The following is a 22,192-nucleotide window of genomic DNA, read 5'->3' as shown; positions in this document are numbered from 1 at the left end:
AAGCATGAAATATAGGTCCTTTAAATCTTCAGACTGAAACTTCATCCCTGATATATTTAACATGAGAGAATTACTGCAGGCTACAGTAATTTTCTGCTTGATTCACTGAAGAGTGACAGACCTCTTGGAATGAGAATCTGTGGGCTTTGCTCACCAGCAGCTAAGGGAGTGAGCTGCAGGAGAAATGGAAAAGGATCCATGGAATTTTATTACTGCATTGTCAATATTTTTTCCTATATATTCAAGAAGCACATTCTATGAATATTCACACCTAAGAAAAGATGCAACAACACTTATGAAACAAGTCTTGAAATCATCAGTGCTAAATTGTGTTTTATTTCCAACAATTAGCCATTACAGTATCTGAAACAAAAAGTGTCCAAAATAAATAGCTGAAGATGAAGCATGACAATACTACCGTCTTCGCTACTGCTGTGGCCCCCTTAATGTTTCTCTTCAACCTTCACTCTTCAGATTCTCCAGGCCTACGGATATCATCAATCTTCAGAATCATTCTAACAACCTGAGTCGCCAGAGAAATCTGCTGTTTCTTGCCAATCAGGGTTTCTATAACATGTTGTTGCTTCATATCTGCCAAAAAGAAGCAGAATTAAGATACTCTCCTCAAATCTAGATATAACATTTAACCTGCGATAGTAATTTAAAATTATTACTCTTGGCCACCAGAGTTGACAATTTGTACAAACTAGAGTTTTGCATCTGGGTTCTTACCAAAGATCTTAGAACATTAAGATCCAACCTCTTTTCCCAATTAAGTCTTCCCCAACTGTAGCTTTCCACCTTTCTGCATTATTTTTTGAAGAATACAGTTTCCATATACAAATACTAGAAGCATCCTGTGGCCAGAGCAACCACTAAAGTTTAAATGCCATAAAGCAGAAACACCTAATCAAAGAAGAGTTATGCATTTAAATAAACACAATGCCTTATATTGTGTTCCAAAATTTACCACCACCTTTTCTGAAAAAAGTAACAGAGTAACAGTGTGAAAAGTTATGTCCAGATGAAAAGAAGTTTTAGTCTTCACACGCTCATTACAGGTCTACACATGCGTAGGTACTGGTGTGAACAACACTACCTAAAGATACTTCCAACCTTTTGTTTACTTCTTCCCAAGCTGTTTCTCAAAACAACTGTCTGTAGGGCTGCACTGTAAACAAACTGGATCACTAAAAGTGCAGTATTTAAGACACAGCCTGTTCTTGCCTCATAGTGAGTAGTTTTTATTCCTGTACCACAAAGTCAGCCAATGCCTTCAACTAATCTTACCACCAAATCAAGGTTTACAAGCAATTATACATTTTCTACCTGGTAGACACACATTTATCTCTCCACTTGCATTCCCATTTATTATGACAAGGGCCAAGAGTTCATAACTGGAGTGATGCACAGCTTAAAAAAAAAGGGCTGAGAGACAACCTAGTATGTGTTTTCATCTTCTGAGGAAGAAAACTCTGTTATGTTCCTCCTTCTCCACACTGCAGTTCTTACCATTTGTTCCTTTCTGCAAACAGTCGATGCCAAGGGCAGGATTATTTTCTTTCACTTGCCTAGCCCGCACTTCAGTCATAGTCTGTATTGGATTCATACCACTGTTCTCCGAAAGTGCCATGGGAATTACCTCCAGGGCATCTGCAAAAGCTCTCATAGCATACTGTTCCAAAGATGGGCACTAGGGGAAAAGAAATTTAAAATTCATACAGCTATTAACTCCAATATTAGCAAAAGCAGATTTTCAGACTACCTATGAAGTATATACATGATACGCAGATTTTCTTCGGAATATGCATCTCAACAACTGAATGAATACCTCTGGATAACTACTTGCAAATTAAAACAATTTAAAACTGCTCTTACCATAAAAAGGTACTGGTAACAACTTTTTTACAGATAATGGAAGGAAAACTCTTAACATTGGTTACTTCAGTGAACATTGGTTTACATTGGTTCACATCAGTGAATGTCAGGAAGTTCCCTAATACATACTTTTTGGAAGCTCTTTCAAATTTTTTTTTTAATCTCTTAATACAGACTTAATCCTTATTTTCCCCTCATAAATTAAAGACAGTTGTAACTGTTCCTTTCTTACCTTATCTGCTGCTTCACTGACTGCCAAGGCACAAGAAATTTCAGCTGCACCACCACCATATACAATACGATTATCACGAACAAGATTCCTGATTACACACAATGCATCATGAAGAGATCGCTTTGCTTCTTCAATAATCTAGAATTATAAAATAGCATATATTTTACAATAGACACAACTGAAGGCTATGAAGATATATTTCCTAATACAGAAATGGAAACTGCAAATAAACTGTAGGATCTTTTCATGGCTCTAATGCAGCTCTACTGCTGCTGTGGTATACTATTTCAAAACATAAAGTGTTAGACATCCAGTGGCAAAGGAATAAAAAAAAAAACAACACACCTTTTCAATGTTATCTGTTAAATGTATAAATTGAAACAACAAAAACTTCTATGATAAGGTTTTCAATCTTGCTTATTTCCAAGACACAAAACACTTAAATTTAACGCCAACATTCTTTTCAGACTGCAATTTGTGTCAACTCCCAACTGCAACAGATGTAGAAGGATTTAACAAGTTATGCTAACCTTTAAAGCTGTGTTTTTGCTTTCATGAAAGAACTCTTCAGACTAGGGGTTATGTTCTTTTCTTCCTAAGGTTTTTCATTCAAAGTAGAACTTGACCTATACAATTTATATAATTTAATGCTAACAGTACAACCAAGAACCACGTTAAGCATATAAGCATTTCAAATGACCTCATTCTATGTGTGTGGGGAGTTTGGTCTGGTTTATTTTTTAAATTTTTTTTAACTGGACTAAATCAGAAGTGACATAGGTAGGTCTATAATAAAATCTAATCTTTCAAAAACGCTAATTATGCCTTTACTCATAAAGGTGACCCTCCCCTGAGGAAGAAAAAAAAAACCCAACAAATTAGAGCATCCACAGGTAAAATGATTTCTATATTTATGAACTATACAGTCTAATAATGAGAAAACAAACTTTTCATTCAAAAACATAGGATGTGAATCTAACTAAGTTACTTCTAACACATAGTCACGACTGCCTACAACCCTCCCCCCCCTTCTATTGGTTTGCACTGCAAGGAAAATTTAGACAAAACCAAGAAGAGTTAATGTGCTTTTGAAAGAAATGACACATTCTGCAACTTACATGTCAAAGATTTGTAACAAACTAAGCATCTCACCATTTTATTTCCTCCTCTAATGAAAATGGTCACAGCTCTGGAATTCTGACACTGTTCAATGACAAGCATTCTGTCCTTCGTTGTTCCAAAGGAGATCTCTCGGACAATGCCCGCAAAACCCAGTTTCTCTGCCGTGAGTTCACAGAAGCGAGGAACAATGCGTCCTCCAGTTGCAATGGCGATTAACTGAAGTTAAACAACCATCAATTATTCTGAGAAGACTTTTCAATTATGTTTTGCATAACATAAAAGAGAAGAGAATCTGTGAAATGCCTACTCCAAAAGGTTATCTTCCCATCACCTCAAAGTGTTTCAGGTGATGCCTTGTTTCTGCAAACAGGAAGACTAAAGCAGAAACATTCCTAGCCATGCAAAACTTAGCAAATAATATGCATACACTCCAATTATGAACCATAATCCCATTCATTGTAAGTTCTTCCCACAGATCCCCAATGATTCTTCTCCAATACCTACCCATACACATGATTACGCAGTTCTACCCAGACAGCCTGAAATTTTAATTGGTACAGCGTATTACTTAACAAATGTTTGAGACCGGTACAAAGTCTAATTTTAGAAGACTTTACTTACTTCTATTTCGGGTCCACCAACCCAACGAACAGCAGGCAGCTCATTCTGGAGCAGCAAGTGATTTGCCTCATCATCAAAACCCCACTGGCAAATAGCAAGGTTTGCACCAGTGTCTTTTATCTGAAAGCAACACACAACATCAATCTTCTAAACCAGAATACAGGAATGAAAAACAATCTCTTCCTGGTTTTAATTCTCCTAATTTTCCTAATACCAGGGTGGTATCTCTTTCTTACATAAACTTAACTTTTATTCATAGCCCTACAATTGCTTGTACGTTGCCTATCAGGATTATTAGCTCACTTCCAGAAATAAATCAATGCACTATGCTATTTTGTGTAAAGCCTATGAAAAATGTAGAAATCAGAGAAATAGACTACCTGTTTCACCATCTCTTCAAACTTCTCCTTTTCATATTTCTGCAGTGCCTTGTAATCTTCCACAGATGTGACATCAAGCTTATGCTTGGTTTTAGGCTTTGGTGGTTCGAACGGACAAGTAAGGATTGCAATTTTAGCATCTTTAAGCTCCTGTACGATTTAAACAAAACAAAAACCAACCAAACAAAAAAGTTGAGTTTTGACCTCAGTAACACCTCTTCTATTTGCAAAACATACAGACATATCTTTAAAAACACAGAGACAGGAGGGAACTTGAAGATCATCTGATTTATTCTAAAGTGAAACTAACTATACCCAAATAATCACATCAAAAGTCTCTATAACCCACTTAGAACAAATTCCACAGCTTCAAGACACCGTTTATGCCCTTAACAATCTTTACCGCTATCTTTTTACAGTTTAATGTTTAAAAAAACAGAAAAAAGCTTCAATGAAACTGTTACTTGCCCTATCCACTGTGACCACTGAGAATACTACATACTAATCCGCATGGCCAGCTTTTATGTACTACACAACTAGTATTTTTCACCAGTCTTCCTTTTTATAGGATAAACAGTGTCACTTACTAGAAAAATATTTTAGAATAGTAGAAAATTTAAATTGCCTACGTCTTTCTTGAAGTATGCTGCACAAAGACTTGGAGACTTTACCTACACCAAATATAATAAAAGGACTGCTTCTGGGGTGTTCCAAACAGGACAACAAGGCAACTCATAAAGCCTAAGAAGCATTTCTTGATATTGAGTTGCATTAAGCATCTCAAGCATGTTACACACTATGGATGATTATTTCTGCTTCAACATAGAACTCTGCACCTGTCCTCACTTAGTTGTACAGTAATGCCCCCCACCCCGCCCCATCATTTCTCAATTTCTCAAGACTCTTGTAAATTCTAACTGGTTCTCTTCCAACATGAAGAATTTAATGCTCCTCTCCCCATTCTCTGTTGATATACGGGTGAAAAATCCAAGCCAAACCACAACACTGTTTAAATACTCAAGAAATGCTAGGACAGTATTTGAAGTGGGCTAGACAATCTTATTTAAGCCATTACAAATGAGAGACACACACAGGAACATCACTTACTTTAGGCATCTGTGGATGACTGAAATCTTTATCCACAATCACTCCTTTAACCAACTGTGTATCTTCCAGTCTACCTCCCACTTTGCCTTGTACTTTGATCAGCTCAAAATCAACATCTTTACGTTCCATATCTGCTACTGTCAGTACAGCATTTACAGCAATTTCTGCCATTTGTCTGTGACAACGGTTAACTCTAGGTTTAAGAAAAATACAATAAAGTTGCATTACATTTCCACAATTTGGAAGAAAAAAGTGATTCTGTCGATCTTGACCAGAAAAAGGTATCACGGTAGCTAACAACTTCTGTATGCTACATTAAAAGAAAGGGTCCTGATTGTTTGTTCAGAGAAATAAAAGATGCTAAATATGTCAGAAAACAAAACACACAATATGGTTTATCTAAGTAGTCTTTGTGGACTTAGTCTCAAGGTACAGATCTTAAACAAGTATGGAGAATTAACTGCTAAGACACATTCAAGTCACAAAAAAACACTTTTAAGACAGCTCTGCAAAGGAAGCCCTTACAATGTCTGAATTTATATACTACACCTACAATGAAAAATGCACTTATGGAACTATCCTACGAAAAAATTTTTAGGAGCAAAACCCAACCCCAAAACAAACCTCAAACCTTTGAAATATAACACAATTATTTTTAAAAGGTTTGCATTACTCTTGGAATTTGCTATGATGCACAGATCTGGAACTAACAGGTTAGAATGAAATTGATTTTGTAACCATTTAACCTCATGGAACTGACCCTTTAGAGAAAAAGGATTCACAATTTCTTATCCTGAGACATGAGTCCATTGAGAAATTAGCCAAAATCAAACATAAAAGACCCTTCAGCAGCCACTCCAACAACACAATTTGATAATCCATCAAAACACCAGGATTTCTCCTTTCAACTCAAAGTGTTTTTTAAGGGAAACTTAAACATTCTTCTGAATTTTTTGTGACTTACACTTTAGAGCCTAGCGTTGTCTTTGCTGTCTGGATCAGAGGTTCAATGTTCTGTGGATCAACTGGAAAGCTGTCACTGATTTTGTCTAGATGCTCAATAGCAATGCGGGCTGCCTGCTCATAACCGTCTGCTATTCTGATAGGGTGAATACCACGATCTAGTAATTGCTCAGCCTGTTCCAACAATGCTCCAGCCAGAACTATAAAATAAAATTTTAAAATGCTTACTCTTCTACATATTGAAACATCATTTTTAATACATTATCAAAAGATTAAGAAGTACACCTTCTGATTTTTTTCTGTGCTATTTTAACAGTTCAAGGTTTCTTAAATGACAAAATAACCCTAAACAACTCCCTGCTTGCTATACTTAGAAAGAAAACTGCACTATGTTAGACCAAAAATAAGCATGGGCACCAAGGCAGGACAGGTATAAGATTATGCAGAAAAAGTTCAAAAGTACAAAGACGACTCTCAACACTAACTTAAAACGTAACCACACTTAGAAAAGATGTAAAAGCATCTTTCTGATTAAAAGACTTCTAATACAAGAACTGACAAGAATACTGAAGTAGTAAATACTCTAAAAAAATGCTACAGAAAAGCTACTCTTACTTGACACAAAATTTCTTAAAATAGTTGAAGAAGCTTGATTTTAAAGCTGGAAAATCTAAGTTAAATTTAAATTTTTTTCTTACCAACAACTCCAGTAGTTCCATCTCCAATCTCATCATCTTGAGATTTAGATAGCTCCACCATAAGTTTGGCTATCTGGTGATCCACATCCATCATATTCAGGATGGTAGCACCATCATTTGTCACAGTCACCTCACCATCCTTGTCCACCATCATTTTATCCAAGCCTAAAAAAATATATTCAAAGCATGAAGGAAAAGCTAGAAAATACCAAAATTACTGAGAAAGAACAATTAAAATTATTTAATTATTACCATTGGGCCCAAGGGATGTTCTCAGAGTACTCGCTACAGCCTTTGCTGCCATTATGTGAGACTATAAAACAAAGGAGAAATAACTTAAATCATTATTTTATGTCCTAAAATCATACGAGTAAGCTAAGAAAAATACAGGGGAAAAAAGCTGACACAAACATTGTAATTTAACTGACAACAGCCAATTACGACTGAAAAAAAATTAATATACACGTACGGTTTTTATGCCAGAAACATTTCCTATGCCTTTTCTTGCACAGCTTGTACTTGCACCGCTAAAACATGCAAAAGCAGAGCTGCTAAAATGACAGCCCCAAGGTTTAAAGCAGGGAAGCAACAGAAGCAAGCAACGCTAAAAGAAGCAGGCAGTCTAATTTTGCTCCACTCTTCCATCAGTATTTAATTCGCACACACTCACACAAGCCTGGCGCCTCGCTCAGCCACAGCCTTTCTCGGGAACAGCGACAGAGCTTCAGCCGGGGGAGGAGGGAGGTCTCAGGGAGAGGGCTGCAGGGACCCTCCCTGCCCGCGGCGACCAGAGGCCACCCGGAGGGGCGCGCCGCACCCACAGGGGAGACGACCCCGAGGCCACGCGACTCAGGAGCAGACTCACGCCACGGACACCTCACAGACCCTATGCCGCGGGTGGCGGAGTCCCAGCCCCGGGCGTGATGCCTCCCCCCTCTCTCTCTCTCTCTCTCTCTCTCCATCCCTCCCACACCTGCGGGCCTAGACCAGACTTCAGGCGCCCTGCGCCTGACACGGGGCAGAAGACAAGCGCAGGACCACCCGGCCCCAACAGGCTCCATCCTCCCGCCGAGGCCTAACGGCGCCCGCTCCCAGCCCCTAACGGCAGCATGGCGCGGCGCGGCGCTGCCCGCCCAGCGAGGGCCCGCGGACGGATCGGCGGCCCCGGCGGCCGCTCGCTTACCTTGAGCGCCTCGAGCCCCATGAGGCGCGTCTTGCGCTCTTGGTCCTTGAGGATGAGGAAGGGGCGCCCATACTCATCAAACGCCAGAGTCCCCATGGCCGACATGGCTGCCGCTGCTCCCACCGACCAGGCAAGCACGAGCCGGATGCAGCCGCTCCCGCCGCGCCGTGACGCGGCACGCTCGCCCGTACGCAGCTTCGCGCCTGCGCAGCCAGCAGCCGCGCAACATATTTCGCGGGCAGGACCTATATGGCGCCTCCAGCAGACCTTTCTGGAAGTATCCGGTACGGTGGGTGCTGAACTTCGTCCCCCAGCTGGGGGAGGGAGAGACGGGTACTATATTAGATAAAATACGGGCACCAAGCGCGGCAGCAGCGGTCTGCATCGTGTGACATGAACGCGAAGCAGTAGGGGCAGACACACGGCGGAAGGGTACGTACCGCTGCTCTCCGAAACGCCTTCAGAAAGATTTCGATTCCCCCCTCGGGTAGCGAAGTGGTATTGCCCTCCCCTATAAATAATCCGGCTGGCGGTGCCTGCCTGTTGGTTCTGAGGGAGCTGGCTGGCCGCGGTGGTACGGTGCCTGCGCGGGCACTGGCGAGCGGGTGGCTGGCGGCCGGCCTTGGCAGCCGGGGCCGTTGTGCCCTGCAGGAAAGTCCCCCCTGAAGAGAGGGACGTTTCCCTGAGCGCGGGCGGTGCGTGGCGGGGAGGTCTCCGCCTGGGTCACCCTTGAGCTGTTCCGGGGCGCGCTGCTGCCCGGCCGGGTGGGAAGAACGGCGGGCCTAAACGGCGACTGCTTTCCTGCCCTGGAAATTAACCTAGTTCTTCAGCTTCTCACAAGCAGTAACAGTAACGTGTCCCAAGGGTCAGCTAAAGGGATATAAGGTTTTTTTTTTTTCCCCCCCTGATGTCCTATCTCTTAGATATAATATACTGCTTTGTCTTAAGTGAGCACATACTAGAGCTATTAGAGAAAATACTCTTTAATGTCTGTCTCCAGGTGTGATGTCCAAGGCGCTACCAAAAGAGACCCATGCAGCAAGCCTACGAGAGGATTGCAAGGGTGGCTCTGGAAGGAGAAGATGGGGGCTGTTGGTCACTGCTAGTGTTGGTGGGACCTTGGTGGCACTCTATGCTGTGGTCACCCCCTTTGTCACCCCGGCTCTGAGGAAAGTGTGCCTGCCCTTTGTTCCTGCAACTTCCACTCAGATCCAGAATGTGCTGAAAATGTTAGAAACCAGAAGTGGCTCCCTAGTTGACATTGGTAGTGGGGATGGCCGTATTGTAAGTTATGGACATCACTTTCCTTTTATGTCGCCTCTCAAAAAAGTGCCAAATGCTCCAACTGTGGCTGCTTTTGTTTCATATTTATGAATGTTTTGTCTCTGGCATCCCGTGTTTTTGTTTAAGTCTTATGAAAAGGCTCAAAGCTGAGAAAGGTTTACGTTCTGTTTAGGTGAGTAATCAATATTTTTACTCCAGTCTTACCTACAGCTTGGCAAGGTAGTGTACAAAATGATAACCTGATCCTGTTGGTTGGAGGGAATTGCAATGCACTAACGTGAAAAGATGTGATTGAACTACTGATACTGTGAATGCCAAAGAGCTGTAATTTCACATAGGTTTATAGATGCAACACGTGAGGATGTGAGATTAAATAACACTGGTTTTGGAGCTGCAGGTCTATGCTTATTGAATAAAGGTGATAGAAGGACAAAAGAGAAATAAATGATGGATTATGAAAATAAAAATCCTAGTATTGTTAGAACTGTAGCCTTCACACCGTTGTGCAGTGTTGGCTGCCCTGCTTCAAAATCTGTGGTGAAACTGGAATAGTTACCACGAGAAATGGTGAGAATCACCAAAGTCAAAGCGATACTGTGCTTCCAGGACATTGTCTGAACACCAATTTGTGAAATGTGATGGTGAGGGTATAGTGGAGAATGGTGTGGGTTTTTCTGTAGTTGTGATATTTTGTGTACCATTTCATAACCATCTGCTTCAAGTCAGTTTTAGCAACAGGATGGCATGCTAAGTGGGTTTTTGATGGAAACAAGTAAGTTCTTGAATGCTACCTTTGTCCATATTTCATGTGAATGAGTCAACCACTTGTCCACACTCAAAAATTTGATTTGGAAATCCGAATCTGTGAAGGTGGCTTAGAAGGAATTGTACCCAAGTAGGAAACAGAGAAAAGCACGTAGGAATGAGAGAACTGCAGTTTCTGATGCCTTCTCTGCTCAGCATTCTGACTGTAGACCTTCATTTGAGGCATCTCATTTGCGTAGGTGCTGTGTGTTTAATTGTGATTTCTTTTATATATACACATATATGTGTGTGTGTGCCTAAGCAGAGACTGAAGACTACTTGGAGAGCCAGGTGCCTAAAACTGAATGCTTGGTGTTGCCTTAATGCATCTATCCTGAAAAAAAGTTGAAATTCTGTTCAGATGCTTTTAAATATTTAGCACTCAGGTGTAATTGGTAGATAAATATGGCCATATTTTTATTTCTCAAGCATGGTAAAAACGTCAGATTCATTTAGTACATCTGTAAATGCTGTGTGCATGCTGAAAGATGCATTATTTTAATAGTGTGAAACACACTGTCCAGGTAATGCTGTTTGAGAAGTTCCGTTAAGAAATGTGTACTTCTTCCTGATTTCACCTTGCCTATTCTGTAACTCATACTTGATCAGGCTTTTCCTGATTAAAATTTGGCATTAACCTTTAAATTATGACTTAAACCTTAATTCTTGAAACGGATGCCTTTTTGTATTCTCCTTAATTTTTTTTCCTTTTTCTAAAAAATTAGTAGGCTTTGATATTTTTTGAAGACACTTTGAATACAGTTTAACAATTCTAAATCTTAAGGTCTAATTTTGAGGAATGTTTTTGAAAATATTTTTGTTACCCGAATTACCTTTTGCCTTTTAAAATGATATCTGAAGCTTAGCATTGGAAAGCTATACTGTGAGATTTATGTGTGGGTGTTTTCCAATTTTTTAACTTACATTTAAATTTTTGATCTAAATTTTAAAAATATAGGTCAACAGATTGCTTTTATAATCTTTCTGTTGGTTGGTCATTTTGGCTGATTCAAGGGTCTCTCAAATGCCTACCCATCACTGCTTTTCAAATACGTGCTCTAATTTTGAGCATTTCTGCTTGTGTATTTCACTGTTCTCTCCGTGGTCAATTTTGGTACTCTTTAATTCCAAAATAGGGTCATGAGTATGTTAAATTTAACTTCAGTGTAAGTCATAGGCACACTACAAGCTTACAGCTTTGCCCTGAGAATGTTTAAGTGATTCATTTTGTTCCTCTGAGTGTGTCTATTAATTTCAATGGGACTAGTAAAACGCAATTTGAGTTTTTGTTCACTGTACTACTAACCTATGGGGGATTAAAACCTGAGCGATTTACAAAAGTGCATTCCTTTGAAAAGCACATTCCTTTGTAAATGAAACTATGTGCTCCTGTTCAGATGAATACACTTTCTCTGCTTCTAAGTGAAGATTTGTTTTCTTCCTTGTAGGTGATAGCAGCTGCAAAAAGGGGATTCAAAGCTGTTGGTTATGAATTAAATCCATGGCTAGTCTGGTACTCCAGATACCGTGCCTGGAGAGATGGGGTACATCAGAACACCAAATTTTATATTTCAGACTTATGGAAGGTAGGTGGTGAAGTATGTAAGAATGAATCTGGGATGTTTGAGATATTTCCATAATTTGGAAATACTTTCTTGAAAGAGCCAGAATGCTGACTGGCCGCAAGGTGCTGTATTGGGCTTTGAGAAGACTGCTTGAGCCCATAGAAACTAGACTTTCAGCACAATATGCTTCTGTGCTGGTTTTGTGCTTCGATTAAGTGTTGTCCTCTTTCAGTACAGGCTCCTTGATCATGCTGTGTCATGCTTGGGCCCGACAAATGATGTGGGGTGCTGTAATGTCAGGCTTCACTGAGAGCTAGTTCGGTGGAGTCAGTAACAAAACTCTTATTCACCTAATGTGCAAGATCACAATCTCATCTGACGTTTCATTAGACATGTTCTTTTCTAGCTGTGCAATGTGTTACCTCATTTTGAGTGTTTCTTTAAGGTAACTTACATGTAACTGCAATTTTCAATCATTGGAGTCACAATTGATTCTTTAATGAGGTGTGCTTTTTTGGGTCATATTTGTGGGCTACTGTTCCTGTCAAAGTCATGGGGGTGTTTTTGTTTGCTTTTGTGGTGGTGGTGGTTTTTGGGGCTTTCTTGCTGCCCTTTTTTTTTTTTTTTTTTAAGAATGGCACTTTGTAATGAGTGAAGTGGATACCAGGAATTTTGGGGAAAAGTGTGAATGTACTGTTTTTATCTTTGTTCAGAGAGCACAGGAAAACTTCAGGGCACTGACTGGAAGAACTCAAGCATTAGAATGCCTGGCACGTTTTTATGGCTAGCTAACATTTAAGAAAAGTGGGGGCAAACTTAAAACAGATGTCATTTTAACATATACAGGAATTGTGGAAATGAGCCATGAGTAAAATCCTATAGGTATTTTCTAAATTAATACTTTCAGTGCTATTAGAATTGGTCCTGTATTATTGGCCAGGCCTTAGAAGTTTTTTGCTGCTCAGTAATATAAAGTTTTCTTTATGTAGAAATTTGTGTGATGGAAAGTTGATATGGTATCTCCTGTCTTTTTTTTTTTTTTTGTGTCTAAATCCCTGTTGAAAGGAGTGCAACTAGAGGGATTGGGGGAAAGAATGGTGAGAACTTCTCCAAATGTAAATACCATTTTCATTAAGACTTGTTCTCAAATTTTATTTTAGGTTTCTTTTTCCCATTATACAAATGTTGTTGTTTTTGGGGTACCTCAAATGGTAAGTTTATGATTTTTGCATTGTTTAATTATTTTAATACTAGAGCATTCTGTGTTAGTATATTAATCTGCAAAATGAACCAACCTGTAGAATGCCAAAGGTAGGTAGTACTAATATTTTGATATTTCATTGTTGCTTATTAACAACCATGATAAAACCTGGTAAATCTTGTGATGGTATGCAGATTGGAGCTCTGAAAATATACATGTGTGTTTTGAGAAGTATCTTCTGTCCATTAGTTCATAACCAAAGTGAAAATTGCTGTGCTCAAGTTGCTCAGGGGGAAGGTAGTAGATTGGTTCTTGAAAATTTCAGTTTTTCATACTGAAAAAATGAGGAGTTTGCAGGGAGAGGATGGAGTAGGAAATTGGCTACAGCTGATTTTTGGGAACCTTTTTAGAGGAGAGTATTGAACTTATCTTAGGTTCTTCTCCTAAAACCAGATTACCTCAAATAGACCAGCAGCTGGTATATTGAAATAATCCCTTGCCCATGTTAGACTGTGGGGGTTTAGGAAGGGAGACAAATACTTCAAGTATAGTTGCTAGAGTACAAGTGCACAAATTCTTTGCCTTTTAGGAAGGCTTTGTAGCCTCTGTTCATCATGTCCCTGGGGAAGGTGCATTCTTCAAAACTGATTTAGAAATTGAGTTGTGTAGTGACTGCTTTAGTGATATATGTGATAATTTCATTCAGACTTTACATTCACTTTGGCTTTTGGCTAGATCTAGTTTACTTTTTCTCTTTTTACTAGAAAAGAGAAAAAAATCTTAACTATTTAAATAGTCTTAGTATTTTGATTTATTGTTAGAATCTTTATATAGGTTGAATGTCTATGGAGGAGCGAAACAGAAATATCCTATAAATTCTTCTGTATTGCTTCTTCCTCTGCTAAGGCAGATGTGGGATGAAATGAGTGAAGAGCTTAATGGGATGCTATACCATGCGACATACACTGATAATATTTCTGTAGTAGTAACAGGAAGATACAGCAAGAAGCATAATAAAGCTTCCTTATTCTCCGATTTTTCTTTAACAACGTTGGAATTAAATACCTACTTCATATTCGGATTGTAACTCATGTTGGAAACTGAAGTCAAAATGCATTTGCCCCCCCCCCCAACTTTTGTGGGTGGCATATTAGTGAGAACAATAATGTTACTTGTGCTACAGATGTTGCCAGGTTTGGGTGTTAGGTGCTCTCTAGCTTGAGTTCCGGGAGGGGGCAGTATAAATATTTGAATTTGCAGTCGGAAATTCTGCAGTTGCACTGAGGGGAAAAGTGCAGGTGAAGAAAGATGTTTTAGTAAACTAGAAATAAACAAATGCCCTGGGAAAATGGGAGTAAATCTAGCAGAAATACTGGCTTAACTTTAAATGTAATAGTATAAAGTGGGATAAATTAGTAACAGCTATGATAGAAAGAGTAGCTATAGGGCTCAGAATAACTTCAGTAAATTCAGTAAATACTAGGCTAAATTCTTCCAATAAAAATACTGTCATAAATCTAACAGATCCAAACATATGAACTACTGTGTTTTCTGAGCATTAGTTTGCTCATGATCCCCTTTAAATTTACTTCGGAAGTTGTGAATACTTAGCCTCCTGAATGTCTAAATTGATTTTCTAGAAACTTTAAGGCATTTTCTCTTTTTTACTGTGGGCAATAGATCTCTTTAGCTTTTTTAATAATACTGGTCTGATTTGTTGCTGTCACACAGTACTTTTATTTCATATCCAAGATTAGCTTACAGAGCTTGGATTTATTGATCTTCAGGGAAGACTAAGACCTCTCTGTTCTTGCAGGCGTCTGGGAGAAGGTGTGTTTACCTATGAGTCATTGCAGAGAGAATTTTACTTGTTCAGGGTGGGATGACAGAATTCTTACCAGGTGTTCATGTTCACAGCTTCTGTGTATTTTAACTGATTGTATGCTGTACAAGAGGTTTACTAAGCTGTATATCTATGTAGACATACCAAAAAAACCAACCCTGGCTTGATATTAAATTCAGTATGTTTATAACACCTGATGTTACTGAGAGATTTAGCTTAAAAACTACTTTGACTGTTTGGTTCAAGGATACAATTCTTTTTGCCTGAACCGTTAATGAAGTTTTCTAATTTGATCTAATACAGATGTGAGATCACTAATTTTCATAATTACTCATTAAAACTTAGGCTGTGTCTATATTTGTGATTTCTGTAACAGCTTAGGCCTTTCTTTTCTGGTGTATCAGCTCAGTTTGAGATACCGAAGTGGGCTTTCTTTTCTAGTTTATTTAAGGTGCAGCAGCAAAAATACTTAAAAGCCTTTGCTGTATGGTTGAAATAAGCACATAGAATGCTTAAAAATATTCAGAGCTAACCCTTTGATATATTAGATCTATGACTATAATTTTCCTAAAATATTCCATTGTAAGCTTAAATGTAGCTATAATAGGATGTTAGATCAAAGGCACACCCTGCATGTATGTGATAGTGGAAGCTATCTGCAGCCTTTGGAAATAACATTTTCTTCAGTCAGTCTGGTTTTCTAATAATGTTCTGTTGTGTTTTTTTCTTTTTTGGTGATTTTTTTTATATGTTTTGTGTGCTTTGTGACTTAAATTGAGCTGTATTTGTAAATAATTGCTGTCCTTTTAACATCTAAATGTTATGTCATGACATCAAAGTAAATAGATTTTTACATGTCATAGATGTAACCTGTGGAGCTTGTTATAATTGCTCCCTGAGATAGATACAGCATGTAAGAATAAAAGGAATTCCAAATGGATGTGCACTGATCTCCTTAAGCATAACATCAAACTTTTCCAAAGGACAAAAATGGCTAAATCTATCAAGTTTCATTTTTTTCAGAACATAATCACTAGCTGGATTGGGAAAGAAATTTCTTTGAAGTCTAGATGTGTTAATTCATTTCTCACTTAATCTATAGCAGAATTTGCAAAGTACTTGTTGGAGATAGAGTATCTGACTGGGCAGAGTCTTGCTCTGTTCTGGAAGAGTAGTGATATTTCCCTTGACTTTGATATCTGCTCAATTTTTGCAAATGGAGGAAAGCTAGACTGTAGGTCCTCAACCAAGGAGAGATGCACAGTGGTATTTGACATGGTATCCCGCAACATTCTTCTCAATACTGTTAAATATCTTCATCAATGCCATAGGGTGTGCTCAAACCCACTGTCTTTGCAAATCTGCAGAAGACACCAAGCTGAGTGGTACAGTTGACATGCCTGAGGGATGAGATGCCATCCAGAGGGACCTGGACAAGCTTGAGAATTGGGCCCATGTGAACCTCATGAGGTTCAACAAGGCTAAGTGCAAGGTCCTGCACATGGGTCAGGACAAATCGCAGTATCAATACAGGCTGAAGGGATTGAGAGCCACCCTGCTGAGAAGGACTTGGGGGTACCAGTGGACTGTGGGAGGTGGTTCTGCCTCTCTGCTCTACTGAGACCCCACCTGGAGTACTGTGTCCAGCTCTAGGGTCCTCAGCACAGGAAATACATGGAAATGTTGGAGTTGAATCTAGAGGAGGGCCACAAAAACAATCAGAGGGCTGGAGCACTTCTCCTGTGAGGACAGGCTGAGAGGGTCGGGGTTGTTCAGCCTGGAGAAGAGAAGGCTCTGGGGAGACCTTATTGTGGCCTTCCAGTACTTAAAGGGGTCTTACGAGAAAGGTGGTCACAAACTTTTTAGTAGGGCTGGTAGTAACAGGACAAGGGGTGATGGTTTTAAACTGTAAGAAGGTCGATTCAGACTAGATATAAGGAAGAAATTCTTCCCTGTGAGGGTGATGGTGAAACACTGGAACAGGTTGCCCAGAGAAGTGGTAGGTGCCCCATCCCTGGAAACATTCAAGGTCAGGTTGGACAGCGCTCTGAGTAACCTGATCTAGTTGAAGATGTGTCTGCTTATTGCAGGGGGGTTGGACTAGGTAATCTTTGGAGGTCCCTTCCAACCCAAACCGTTCTATGATTCCGTATGCTGTTTCATACAGTACTGCTGCAGAGACTTACATGTGTATGTTAACAGGCTGGAACCAACAAAGCTCAATTTCAATAGTATTTAACATAACTGTACTTTACCGTACAGTGACAGCAGAACGTTTGCTTTGGGTGGTTGGCTGTATCATGTTTTGATTGTCTCAGGATTTGATTGGGGTTAGACTGGAAACTATGAGAGGTGTTGGCCTTTGAGCATCACATAATAGTTCATGCGACTTGGGATGTCATAAATAGCATAAATTCAGGGGGTTGAAATTTCATTCTGTACAGGAAGAATTCCACTGAAGAGAACCATGAATTGGAACATGCAAAGTCTTTTCTTAATTTGTGGGTTTTTTATCTAATGGATTATTTATGGCTTTTGATTGAATTTTTAGAACTTAGGATTTTCTTGACCTCACCAATCAGGGCACAGTAACCATTTTTCTAGTTTCAGATATTCTTTGTCAATGCATCAAAGCCAAAATGTGTATCATGAATACTTTCCTAAATTTTTTCAAAATATTCTTCAGACCTTGGACTTCTCTTGAACACTTGAATTGGATTCTGAAACAATTTTTTTTTTACTGCTTCTGAAAGCTTTTTGTTGTTGCTCAACAGATGCCACAGTTGGAGAAGAAGCTGGAAGAAGAACTTGAATGTAATGCCAGAATCATTGCCTGTCGTTTTCCTTTCCCTTGCTGGATCCCAGATCATACTACTGGAGAAGGAATAGACACTGTGTGGGCCTATGATTTGAAGCATTCTAGAGGATGTGAAACAAAAAGCTTGGAAATTACCTCAGAGACACAATCTTAAACATCTAATTTGGTTTTGTACTGAAATTTTTGACTTTGGCTTCACCTGTTAAAGGTAAGATTAATGTGAATAGAGCTCCAAAATCTGGTGTTATATATTCATTAAAATAACTGAAGAACGCTGGTTATCTGAAAGCACACAAAGGTTAGTGAAAGGTGTAGTTAAATGGCTTAATGTAGTTAGTAAAAATTATGAGAAAGTTTTATAGGAGTGGAAAACTTTAATATGGAAAATGAGATAAACCATGGTTCACTAATGTTAAGGGGAATATATGTATAAGTTAAAGCGCTCAAATTGGCAAACTTAATACGTGCATTCTTTCTGAGCCTACATAGCATTTGTTCTTGGTGTTGAAGGTGGTGTGGAAGTGGCTTCTCAAATGAGCTATGGTTCCCAAATGTCTTCATTATGTATGCCAAGTAGGCATAATGCTGCAGACATCAAACTGATGCAGATTGAGTATGATGATGATACCAATGTTTTGTACCTCAGACTTGAATGTGTACTTTTAAAAGTTGAATATGACACAACAAACAAATGTAACAAGTTGCTTATTCATTAACAGAAGTGCAGCTCTTGGTTATGTTCGTGTTTTTTTATTTAACTTATGTGAAGATATAACTGCAGAAATGTGCCCTTACTGTACACTTACTGGTATAAGCCTTTGCAAATGACCGTGATTTTTCCTGACCTCTCTGATTTAGGAAGGGTTTCAAAAGTCACCTCCTTGGCAGTGAAGTGTCACCGCTTTTGTGTGCTTAAACCTTGGGTAAGGTATGGGTGAGAGTTGCTTAGCTGAATGTGTCATGAAGACCATTCCAGAGCTGGCTGGTCTGGCTAGCTTGGTTAAATCTGATTAGATCTCATTTAATTTATAGTGAGATGGGAAGGGAGGTTTTCAATCAGGCTTCTTTTCCCCTCTACTTTTCTATGCCATCTGATGACATCTCAGAAACTCGTGGCATCACTGCGTGGCTTTTCCTTGGAAGTGAAGCAAATTCTCCCTGTCTTTTTGCTGATACAGGTTTGCATTGGGGCATTGTCACTGCCGTGACATTTTCCTTTTCTAACATGGTTACAGCACTTTTTTATTTTGTAACAGTCTGCTTACTTGCTCTTTCTTTGGTTCCCAGGTAAAGTTTTACTGTTTTCACCCATTAACAATTAGTCAAAATTCATAGTTAGCCTCCCCTTGGCTCCAGTTAAAATGGAGACTGTTAAGCAGTGACTATGTTAAGTTTGTCAGGCCTTTACATATATGATACCCATAGAATGAAGCTAAAACAGGCAAGGGAATTGTCACCTGGCTTTTAGGCAGTCGTTATCACAACTAAAATTAGCTCAGGCCGAGAGAAGTGCTGAGACCCTGCGATTTCAGGTAAATATAAAGCCTGTGACATTTTATTAGGTCTTGGGAAAACATATTTGCTGGACTATAGTATCTGACTTGAAGAGAAGTTAGATGTTATTTGGGGTGTGTAGTCTACAGTTACCCCTGTACCCAGGCTTTTTATTTTTGGTGGGAGGAGGGGAGGAAGGAGAATTTAAAATGCAAGTCTACGCTGAGGATTTGAAATGGAACAGTAGAAGAAGGGGGCGAATGTATCTGCTCTGGAGTCTACAAAGGAGAGATGACTTCAGCCCCGTATGGCAAGGCACAGCTGTGATGTGGAGACTGTACGTGTTGAAGAACGCTGATTTCTGGTGAGCAGTCTTCTACAGCCTTTCATTGCAGCGTAAGAGTGCATCTTGTAAAACTATGCTAAACTCTTTCTACCATGGTTTAAATGTTATGATTATTACACAGTGACAGGACAGGGCTACAGTGACTTATCTAAAATGGCTGAATTTACTTTAATATCCCAAGGCTATAAAACTGGAACCTCAGACAAAGAACATCTGAAATTACTTCTACTGGAAAAAGACCATACAAAGGGGAAATTGGCTAATTAAGCAGAGTCCTTCCCTGAATGATTATAAAGGAGAAGAGGAGGCAAAAGATTTTGATCAAGTGAATCGTGACTCATCTGCAGTGCAGTGCTTTTAACCAAGTTTGTACTGCTTGCTTCCACTAAAGTTAGTTTGCAGGGAATTAAGAGGATGTTTACTTTTTTCTGCTGTTTGACTGTGTATTTGTCTATTGCATTATTGTTTGCCTGTTAAAAGGTAAAACTGAATTTCTCACTTGTGCCTGTGGTAAATGCTTTGGAGTGTGTACTTAGTTACCACCTATAGCTCCAGAAATATTTGTTGACGAGGGTGAGATAGGCCATCACGTCATTAATTCTGAGCTTTAGGAGCACTAAATGCTGTCCTTAAGGCAAGGAGAGATGAATGTGTGTAAAGTAAAGCAGCGGGCTGTTTCTTGCTCTGACAATTTACTTTTGGGGGCCTGCACTGAGACAGTGATCTGAAGGTTCAGAATTCCTTTTTATGTAAAGAGATGTGCTGTATTTCCTGTTTCCATGGCTGAAGTGTGAAATGGAAAGCAAATTGCTCTAATTTACACAGGGGGCTGGGAAACCATTTCCTTGTCATTTTGTCTTCAATTTTTCTATCACTTGCTATGTTCATTTGATAGTTTACAAGATTAAATACTTAACTGTGACTTCAGTTATCACTGTATGTATTATGTTGATACATTTTCAATTGCTAGGGTAATATGTTATGATTTCATTGTCATGCTACTTCAGAGTACGAATTTGTTTCTTCTGAAAACTAGGAAAGCCTTAGAGAACTGGCTTAATCAAATTATAGTGTAGGTCTGAAGCCAAAAGAAGGAAGCTTCAAGCTACACATGCTGTTCAATACCAACGTAATTCAGATACACAGGAAAACCTATAGTTTATCTGTTTACGTCTTCTAGGAGAATCACTTGCCTTTTGGGAGTTAGTTGTTTTATTCCTTCCTTGCTCTGCCAGATCTTAGCAAAAATGTTGCTACATTGCTGAGTGAGTAATGCTTTTCTGAAATATTGTAGAATTTGATCTGTTTGAAAATAAGACAGGTCAGAGTTCTCCAGGAGTCAGACTTTCTTTTTTTTTTTTTTTTTTTGCCTTGGGACACATTATGTCCCCACAGGCTTTGTGATGCAGGATCAATTGTACCAATGCAGTGTCTGAGTGCTCCAATTCTAACTTTGTAGTTTTCTATTTTGCATAAATTGGCTTTCTAGAGAGGAGGAGAGAGGTGTATGGCTAGAAGCCATGGGGTATGCACGTTGCTCAGTATACTGCACAGTCACTACTGCAAGGTCAACCAAGCTTGTCCAGATTTGTTTGTGAAGTGTGCATGTATTTTGTGAGCTTTAGGTGTTTCTGTATTACTGTGTGTATTGAAGTTCTTGACTTACCCTCTGGTCTGATTATATGCTGCCACTTAATCTAATGTTGCTCCAAGAAGTTAATCCTCTGTCTTTGAGCTGCTGTTTATTTTTGACTCATGAGTTATAGCCAGGTACAAAATTGAGATTAAAATAAAGTACTACATTTAACCAGCAAGTTGAATGAGTATGGTCTGTGGAAAAAAAATAAGTTCTAAAGTCCAGGCTTTGGAAAAGTCTTTCACCTTCAATGAAGGACGCAGCTCAGGAGGTGACAGAGATCTTCTGAATTCTGCATATATTTTTTTTAAGAATGACTTGAGCTTTGCTTTTCTCGTATATGTTCTGTAAAAATTTTTACCATTGTAATACCATTCTGAGGTCTACAGGGGAAGTAAGCAGAGGAAGTATTTTGTTTATCTTCTATATTTTGAGCTATGGGAAGAAAGGAAGAGGGGAATCTTATGGCCTAAGCATGAGTTAGAACTATTTCAAAAGCCATTTGACAGATTTGCACATCAGCTGTGCATATTGCTCATGGATAGGAGCATCCATGCTAAGAATGGGCTGTGATGAGCATTCACTCAGAAATGGATTCGTGTGATACTGTTACACTCAAATGAACGCTAATTATTGGTAGATCACCTTGTATTTCTGTAGTTTCACTTTTCATGATCGTTCACAAATACTGAAGTATTTATTCAAGAAAGGACATGAATCATTCAAATTCATGGTTGAAGAGGGCAGCCTAACATCAAATTTAATGCCAGTAAATTCTGCTTTGAGTTATTTTTGTTACATATGCCAAGTTTGCAGTTTTCTAGTTTTACAATGTAGCCCCAACTTGTTTTTCAGAAGGAACATGTTTCTTCTAGAAGACTTGAGTTCTTGCGAAGACAGTGTGGCATCTATGTTTAATTTAAAAATCATCCTAGAGTGAGATAGCTGCAGAATTAATATTGTCAGTAATTTTTTAATGATAATCTTTCTGTTCATCCTTGTATGCTTTACTGAGAG

At 39.1% G+C, this 22,192-nt stretch overlaps 2 protein-coding genes across 3 annotated transcripts; one reads left to right on the top strand and one right to left on the bottom strand.

The window, feature by feature from the left end:
- Positions 1 to 307: 307 nt before the first annotated feature.
- On the bottom strand, positions 308 to 8,522 carry CCT5 (chaperonin containing TCP1 subunit 5). Its single transcript, XM_075744801.1, has 11 exons — positions 8,185 to 8,522; positions 7,254 to 7,314; positions 7,002 to 7,166; positions 6,305 to 6,503; positions 5,341 to 5,533; positions 4,234 to 4,383; positions 3,854 to 3,973; positions 3,263 to 3,448; positions 2,111 to 2,248; positions 1,513 to 1,693; positions 308 to 591 (listed from the first exon to the last, which is right to left on the bottom strand). Exons 1-11 carry the CDS (start codon positions 8,287 to 8,289, stop codon positions 464 to 466), a joined length of 1,626 nt encoding a protein of 541 aa, XP_075600916.1. The 5' UTR covers positions 8,290 to 8,522; the 3' UTR covers positions 308 to 463.
- Positions 8,523 to 8,534: 12 nt separating this feature from the next.
- On the top strand, positions 8,535 to 21,349 carry ATPSCKMT (ATP synthase c subunit lysine N-methyltransferase). 2 transcript variants are annotated; one of them, XM_075744803.1, is made up of 5 exons: positions 8,535 to 8,671; positions 9,185 to 9,468; positions 11,721 to 11,858; positions 12,998 to 13,048; positions 17,656 to 21,349. In XM_075744803.1, exons 2-5 carry the CDS (start codon positions 9,190 to 9,192, stop codon positions 17,851 to 17,853), a joined length of 666 nt encoding a protein of 221 aa, XP_075600918.1. In that variant the 5' UTR covers positions 8,535 to 8,671; positions 9,185 to 9,189; the 3' UTR covers positions 17,854 to 21,349. The 2 variants fall into 2 exon arrangements, with proteins under 2 accessions (XP_075600918.1, XP_075600919.1); XM_075744804.1 differs by lacking the exon at positions 8,535 to 8,671 and adding an exon at positions 8,735 to 8,758.
- The last annotated feature ends 843 nt before the right edge of the window (positions 21,350 to 22,192 follow it).

The sequence above is a fragment of the Balearica regulorum genome, chromosome 2 (genome assembly GCF_011004875.1).
Source record: "Balearica regulorum gibbericeps isolate bBalReg1 chromosome 2, bBalReg1.pri, whole genome shotgun sequence".
NCBI lineage: Eukaryota > Metazoa > Chordata > Aves > Gruiformes > Gruidae > Balearica > Balearica regulorum.
This window is presented reverse-complemented; position numbering and strand designations above follow the sequence as displayed.

Excerpts from the sequence above, each read along its gene's own strand:
- CCT5 (XM_075744801.1), bottom strand. The coding sequence starts at position 8,289 with ATGTCGGCCATGGGGACTCTGGCGTTTGATGAGTATGGGCGCCCCTTC. Across the intron at positions 3,974-4,233 it reads TTGAAGAGATGGTGAAACAG|ATAAAAGACACTGGTGCAAA; the intron begins GTAGTCTATTTC and ends TGTTGCTTTCAG. Across the intron at positions 3,449-3,853 it reads TTGGTGGACCCGAAATAGAA|TTAATCGCCATTGCAACTGG; the intron begins GTAAGTAAAGTC and ends GTTTAACTTCAG.
- ATPSCKMT (XM_075744803.1), top strand. The coding sequence starts at position 9,190 with ATGTCCAAGGCGCTACCAAAAGAGACCCATGCAGCAAGCCTACGAGAG. Across the intron at positions 9,469-11,720 it reads GTAGTGGGGATGGCCGTATT|GTGATAGCAGCTGCAAAAAG; the intron begins GTAAGTTATGGA and ends TCTTCCTTGTAG. Across the intron at positions 11,859-12,997 it reads ATATTTCAGACTTATGGAAG|GTTTCTTTTTCCCATTATAC; the intron begins GTAGGTGGTGAA and ends ATTTTATTTTAG.